Source organism: Puntigrus tetrazona, unplaced genomic scaffold (genome assembly GCF_018831695.1).
Source record: "Puntigrus tetrazona isolate hp1 unplaced genomic scaffold, ASM1883169v1 S000000575, whole genome shotgun sequence".
NCBI lineage: Eukaryota > Metazoa > Chordata > Actinopteri > Cypriniformes > Cyprinidae > Puntigrus > Puntigrus tetrazona.
This window is the reverse complement of record NW_025048207.1, coordinates 127,501-135,000: the sequence shown is the minus strand read 5'-3', so window position 1 is coordinate 135,000 and position 7,500 is coordinate 127,501. Positions and strand designations below refer to the sequence as shown.

At 37.7% G+C, this 7,500-nt stretch overlaps 2 protein-coding genes across 2 annotated transcripts in view; one reads left to right on the top strand and one right to left on the bottom strand.

Moving 5' to 3' along the window:
* Positions 1-117, top strand: part of LOC122334549 (serine/threonine-protein kinase DCLK2) — a 15,391-nt gene extending 15,274 nt beyond the window's left edge. The window contains 1 exon segment of the mRNA XM_043232548.1: positions 1-117. This exon segment is cut by the window's left edge and continues 1,272 nt beyond it. The gene's annotated coding sequence lies outside the window, so the exon portion shown is untranslated.
* Positions 118-648: 531 nt separating this feature from the next.
* The window catches only part of wu:fy63c09 (uncharacterized protein LOC797544 homolog), a 12,179-nt gene continuing 5,327 nt past the window's right edge, over positions 649-7,500 (bottom strand). The window contains 11 exon segments of the mRNA XM_043232530.1: positions 649-957; positions 1,508-1,587; positions 1,752-1,956; positions 2,334-2,506; positions 2,633-2,695; positions 3,523-3,700; positions 3,777-3,826; positions 3,914-3,981; positions 4,816-4,978; positions 4,980-5,318; positions 5,320-5,705. Coding sequence (XP_043088465.1) covers positions 1,510-1,587; positions 1,752-1,956; positions 2,334-2,506; positions 2,633-2,695; positions 3,523-3,700; positions 3,777-3,826; positions 3,914-3,981; positions 4,816-4,978; positions 4,980-5,318; positions 5,320-5,705 — 1,703 coding nt within the window. The 3' untranslated portion in view covers positions 649-957; positions 1,508-1,509.

The following is a 7,500-nucleotide window of genomic DNA, read 5'->3' as shown; positions in this document are numbered from 1 at the left end:
GTATTAACTTTTGTACGGTGGCCGTTCGGGGGGGCCTCAAGTTCCTCGTAATTATTCCAATTATGGATTTATTTCATGTTTTGTTTTGTATTGCAACAATACATCATGAGTAGCTGACGAACGCGAGCCTGTGTTTTATTTCATGGGAGCGACGACCGAAACGAAGCGAGAGTTCACTTTTCTAGGGTATCATTTTAGTAAGCAAGCGAGACGAAAACACAAGGCTTTTTTTAAGTAATAAAAAAATAGTAAAAGAAAAAAAACTGTGGATTTGAGGGGTCACGTTTCTCTTCAAATTCACGTTTTTTTATTTTTGCTTTTACTATTTTTTATCACGAATTAATAAAACCGAATAAATTGTAAATGTTGCCGTATCATTTTTGCACTGCATGCACTTTTGATGAAGCCTTGCTGAGCAGAAGAGTCTTTAAAATAACGTTTTGGCCATTTCCCACGAACGCTTTTTACTAGTTACTCCAAGCTCTAAAATATTGCATTGTGTTTACATTGTGAGTAAAATACGTTTTTTTAATTAATCCTTACCGAGTAGATTATGCATGCCTGGTCATGTAAAAAGGGCGGGAAATCACTGACATTGAATGTGAATGTTCAAAAACGGGACGCTTAAAAAAAATGACAGAACAGATGTTTACATAACTGATCAGTTTAATGTGGGTTAAAAGTGTAAACAAGTTCATCTGGCCGCGCGCACACACACACACACACACACACACGTCAGTACAGTACAGGACATCCCCTCACTAACCTCATTTAACTGTATTACATCTAAGTAAGGCAAATGCAGAAACACTCATCAGGCACATGACGGGACAGCCCGTGTTCAGGGGTCCAGCAGCACTTGGATGTAGTTTTTAGGGACAATGCCCGTTTCCCACCGGATTCTCCAAGAAACCACTCAGCATCCATGTCCTCCAAATCACACACCGCATCTCCTGCCTGCGCACACACACACACACACACACACACACACATTTAAATTAGTATTATTTAAATATTATTCAATGATAAATTAGTAACTAATCATTAATATTGAGCATATATCGATTTCAATACTTTCAATGAATTGCGATATATTATTGAATGATAATAATTCTCAATACACACAATTACAGCAGATCAATAGAATTAAAATATATTTACAATATTTGTTTTAGAATTACATATTTGATATATTAAAGTTTTAAATATTAACTAATTGTATTTCGTTATAAACAAACAAAATATAAACAATATATGTGTATCTCTATGTATATGTATTTATCTATATGTATGTATCTATATGTATATATATATATATATATATATATATATATATGTATATATGTATATATATATATATATATATATATATATATATATATATATATTATATATATATATATATATATATATATATATATGAGGCATATTTTCAAGGGAGAATTTAATGGGATTTATTGAATTCCTCTAGACTTCATGACTGAGTTGTGATGAATCTCACACAGACCTTCAGACAGAGCTCGTCCTCACACGCGGGAGTAAAGTCATAAAGTGCTCGTCCTCTGACTCCGGCTCCTGCGGGGGCCGCTGGAGAGAAAGAAATCCACACAGACCAGCAGTTTACTTAATTATGATGAGCTTTTTGACCATCTAATAAAGCGGCTAATATCAAAACAGGTTTCAAACGCGGTTCTCAGCGTCTCGGTCACGCTCACTGCCGATTGGTCCGTGGTTGACGAGTGTTTGTTTACCGGACATTCCGGAGTCGGTTTCCTTGGCAACGGTTCGCTCTCCTCCACGGCCTGGATGAAGCTGAGAGGGAAGGCTCCCGTCCGTCCGTTCAGGAGGCCACGCCCCCACTCCTCATTTACATATTCCGTCAGAGTGATGACATCACCGTCAGTGAAGGACAGCTCCCCCTCCTCCCCCTCGAACGTGAAGCGGGCCACGACGCTCCTGGACAGAAACACACACCGCTTCACTGTTCGTGACCGACATTGTTTTTAACGACCAATGCATTTCCATGACGTTACCGTGACTTCAAACCTAATTTCCATAAACAAATGAGCAACCTTTCATACGTATGCCTAAATAACACACACACACACACACACACACACACACACACACACACAAATGATTAATAGAGATAATAATCCTGAAGAAAAGTTTTCGTTTACAGTACGTATGTATAACATTTATTAATTTATTTATAAAATTATTGTATGTATATATATATATATATATATATATATATATATATATATATATATATATATATATATATATATATATATATATATAAATAAATATTATTTGTCATCATGTTTCACCTGTTCTGTGTGTCTTGTTGGATCGGTTGCTCCGAGGGCTCTTCGTCCAGGAGAAGCTCACGGACAGTCACGTCTTGACCTTTGACCTCTCCTGAGGAGCAGAGGTCCTGGAGTGTGTTTGACAGCGTTTGTGGGACGTCTGCGTCTTCCAGGACAATCAGGTGCTCTTCTTCCTGTAGCAGGAAATAATATTTCACGACCACTGTTTGTATAATTTTTGTGTGTGTGTGTGTGTGTGTGTGTGTGTGTGTGTGTGTGTGTGTGTGTGTGTGTGTGTGTGTGTGTGTGTGTACACTGACAAGTGAAGATGTTTCCTCAGGTGGTTCCTCTTGGTCTTTGCTGGTGTTCTCCAGCTCTTTGCTCTAATGCACAAACACACAAAACAGCTTTTTAAAATGTATTTAAAGGGCAGTTCAGTCTAAAGGCTACATTTGATATTTGAGCAAACAACAGCAACAGGAAAAAAGTATTAAATACTTAAGAACTGTTACATTATTATAGTATTAATAAATATTCCAACGTTATTTATTTATTTGCTATTTTGGTGATCTGATATTTTTATATTCAGTAATTTTATTTTATTCAAATTCTCTTATTTGGTCTAAGAGATTTTAGTACCTTGCCAAGGCAACATTTTTTAAATACTTTTATATCATATTTATTTCTTACTTTTGTTATTTCAGTTCATCACACTTGTTTTAATAACCAATGTTCTTTTGTCTTCATCTTTTATTTCAATTCAGCATTTTTATTTCAGTTTTAGTAAACATATTTGATTGCAGTTGCCATGGCAACATTCGTAACCCTCTAACTTTTCTGAGCGCAATATGTGTATTTTATTAAGTTTTAGTAAAATGAAATATACGTATGCATTTGATTTAATGAAATATATATATTTATCAACGTAATTATTTGCCATTTTCAATAAAATTAAAAAGGTTTTTAATCCACTATATTTAATTTAATTTTTATTATTTTAATTTTATTTTTATTTTAATTGTTGCATTTTTAGTTTTAGTAAATACCATCACACGGCTTCAGAAGACTTAGAAAAAAGCACAAAATCACAGTTTGCTTTCAGTTTATGGAAAACAGCAACTCGCACATTCTGCCAGCGATCTCCTTTTTTGTTTTGCGAAATGTAGTAATGTCAAAACGATAACAACGTAAACTCTTAAACAGGACTCACAGAATAGCGCTGGTAGAGCGGGTGTCCTGGTCCGGGGCGGGGCGGGAGGGGCGGGCCTCTCTTCGGCACCCTGCTGCCTGGCAGCTGATTGGTCGCGGCAGGGGAGGAGGAGGAGCCTGGACGTTTGGTCACTTTGATTGGAGGAGGGCGGAGTGGGAGGAGTCTGCCACCACTGGGTCTGAAACACAAAGAGAGCGAATGAGAGACGGGAAAAGAACAAAACGGATGATTTTGGAGGAAAAACACTGCAGTACCTCGGAGGAAGAGAAGGAACGGAGGAGTTTCCGGAAACATCCACCGCGACCTGAACACACGACCATCACCAACATTAATGATCCTTCTAACAGAGACACTTCTACATAAAGGTGGTTTATCAGCAGGTATAACTCACCTGTGAGCTGGACAGCGTCTTCCTGAGCACAGGTGGAGGAGGACGGGAGTGTTTGGGGGCCGACAGACCTGGATAGAAACACAGACACTCGCTAAACATTAAGCTATGCAAAGTTAAAGTGCCTCAATTATGGCTCTTTAACGTGAATGAAAAAAGTTTTCAATCTGAAAGTGCACCATGTCTACAGTTAGAGTCGACTCTGAATCATTGAAACGAGTACAGTAAAAATAAATGCATAGTATAAGTAATTTTGAACTTGCTCGAATGTGTCAAATACCTTCACAACATCATAATAAGAAGCAATTATATACCGGCTATGATGCACAAAAGAGAAGATTTAATGGATCCCTGTGGCTTTACCTTGCTTTAAATAAAAACTTTTGGAAATTTTTGGGAATAAAGAAATAAGCACAGCCATAAATTTTGTGGTCATTTTACACTTGTACCATTTCTTAATATTTAACAGTGAAATATTAGGAGTAATATTTATTATTTTCCCAAATAATTATAATAGATATAATAATCGATAAATAATGACATTTTTAACAAGAAAAGGAAAACGTGAGCTTTTCTGCATTCAATAACATTTAAAATATAATACACTGCAATTGCAATTTTCTGTTTATTAGATTATAAGTGAAGCTAAAGCCTTTTTCAAAATCACATTTATCACTATTTTTTATGAAAATTTCCCAAATCGCGCAAGCAAGCTAATCAAACTTGCAACTTTTGTCAATTGCATTCAATTTTGTATCAGACAAATCTCAGTTTGTTTCTTTTATTTCTCAAATAAGCAAAGTAAACCTCAATCTTTTTTTAATTTTATCCCAAAAAATTGCAGTTCGATGCAATACCGTGCACCCCTACTAGAAAGTAAACTAGAAATCCACCAATATACTCACGTTTTCCAACGCTCCGGTCAGTCACTGGTGGCGTCTTCACTCGAGTGTTAGTAGTTTGATCATCTGAGTTTCTCCTCTCGGGTGGAGCAGAGACCTGCGCTGCCACCTGCTGCTCTGGAGGAGCGCTGTCAGGCCGGTCCTGGCGGAGAAGATCTGGACTCTGACGGACTTTGGAGTTTGTTTAGAAGGGGTCTGGGTGCTGGCACTGGTGGACTCGGTGGTTTGGAGGGGTTCTGCTCACCGCTAGGTTCTCTGGTATCAAAAACCTCAAAGACAGATGGTTTTGAGGTGAGCTGGGGCATGGATTTCTGAGTTCTAGGTCGCGGTTTGGGTCTATTTAACGGTTCTGCCGGTATAGGTGTCATAATGGCCGCGGTTTCCTCTTCTAGTACAGTTCCTGCATCCCTCTGTTGACTTTCCCCGCGCTGGACATTCGTTTCATCCGAACCAAACACCTCCAGCAGGTCTTGCAGGTATTTGCTGGAGATGTTGGACGGAGCGTCAGCCGAAGCCGGCGAACGCATTCTGGGCCCCATCGTCCTTCAGACGCACCAGAGTCTGAACTTTGACCTCCTGCATCATCTGCTGGTCCGCAACGTCCTCGGCGGGTCGCAGGGCGACTCTGGAACGGGGCCGAGGTCTGGGGCGAACGCTGGGCTCCTCTTTCATCGGGTCCCCTGGGGAATCGAGGTTGATCTGGGTGGAACCGATGGCTCCGGGGGCGGGGCCTATGGGAGAGATGTCATCGAAGATGTCGTCAATGATGTCGTCAAAGTCCGTCTGGACGCCGCACTGTTCGCGCTGAGCACTGGTGTTCGGATTCGACCGGTCCACTTCAGGTGTGTGTTTGAGGGGCAGCGAGGGCCGCGGGGGTTTGGGGGGCCTACGAACTACAGGAAAACATTTTGACATTTACAGAAAAGAGTACAACGTTATACTTCCCTAAATGATTAGTCACAGCATATCAAGGCAACTGCTTTGGATCAGAAGCGGCTACATCATTTATTTAAATATGCACTAAGTTGCATACATTTGCGGAAAATAAATATGAGCATTGGATAAAGTCAGGTTCAAAATTCTTGTTCATTTTGAAGGTATTTGTAGAGAGGATTCTGGATTTCTCTTTTTATTGCTCTGTTAATCAGGAAATACTGTCAACGTAAAGGGAAAATAAAAATTGCCATGTTTTTAGGAAAATCGTCATACGAATCAGCCCAAAATATATATATGAACAAATCTTTCAGTAAGATCCTTCAGAATATAGAGAGGAATAAACCTGCTAAGTTTGGTTTTTGTAAGTGCTGCTGAAATGGACAACAAAACTCAAAGTCCTTAAATAAGATAACAAATCCGCGTTTTTAGGTATTCTAAGTCATAAAAAAATCAACCCAAAATATATATTAACATAATCTTAAACCTGCTAAGTTTGGTTTTTGTAAGTGCTGCTGAAATGGACAACAAAACTCAAAAGTGAGGAAAAAATGATACTAAGTCTCCACGTTTTTAGGTATTCTAAGTCATATAAATCAACCCAAAATATATATATGAACAAATCTTACAGTAAAATCCTTCAGAATATAGAGAGGAATAAAACTACTAAGTCTGGTGTTTGTAAGCATTGCTGAAGTGTAGAAAAAAGTTTTTGAGTAAATCGCCTTTAAAGATGTGTGCTGTAATTGAAATCTATATATGCAAACGGTTAAAGTGCTATATTAAACTGAAGTGAATGATATACGAACAAACCCCTCAGTAAAAACCTTCAGAATATAGAGAGGAATAAACCTGCAAAGTTTGGTTTTTGTAAGTGATGCTGAAATGGACAACAAAACTCAAAAAGTGCTTAAATATATGATAACATATCCACGTTTTTAGGTATTATACGTCATATATATCAACCTAAAATATATATGGACAAATCTTTCAGTAAAATCCTTTAGAATATAGAGAGGAATAAACCTGCAAAGTTTGGTTTTTGTAAGTGCTGCTGAAATGGACAACAAAACTTGCAGTGCTTCAAAAATCCATTATCTCCACGTTTTTAAGTTATAATATGTCATATAAATCAGGCCAAAATATATATGAACAAATCTCTCAGTAAAAACATTCAGAATATAGAGAGGACCGTAACTCTAAGTGATGGTGTTTGCAAGTGCTGCTGAAATGGGGAAAAAAACTTTTTTTTTAAGGAAATAACCTTTAAAAGAGGATGTGTTGCAATTAAAGCATCTGCTAAACATCAGATAAACTCAGGTGAATGACATATCAACAAACCCCTCAGTAAAAACCTTCAGAACACAGAGAGGAATAAAACTCTAAAGTCCGGTGCGAGTGCGTGCCACCGAAGTGGAGAAAAAACTTTTTAAAGACATGCATTGTAATTGAAATCTACAGACGCCAAGTGATAAAGTGCAATAAAGCATACACCTGAATGTATATTATGGATACTTTCTTTCCACTAGTCTTAAAGATTCATTAAGACTTAATTCTTAATCGAGCAATGCATGAAAAAGTAGTCTTTTATCCTTAATTTAGTATTTAATAGCAGATTTAAGTTATTTTTGATGCATGCATTGCTTCTTTCTTAGGGTTCCTTTGCAAATTAATGTTAGTTGAGGATGTATGATCAATTAAACGAGTGTTTCTGTTTCTGTATCTACTCAAAATACTAAAAAGAAACAGAAAATG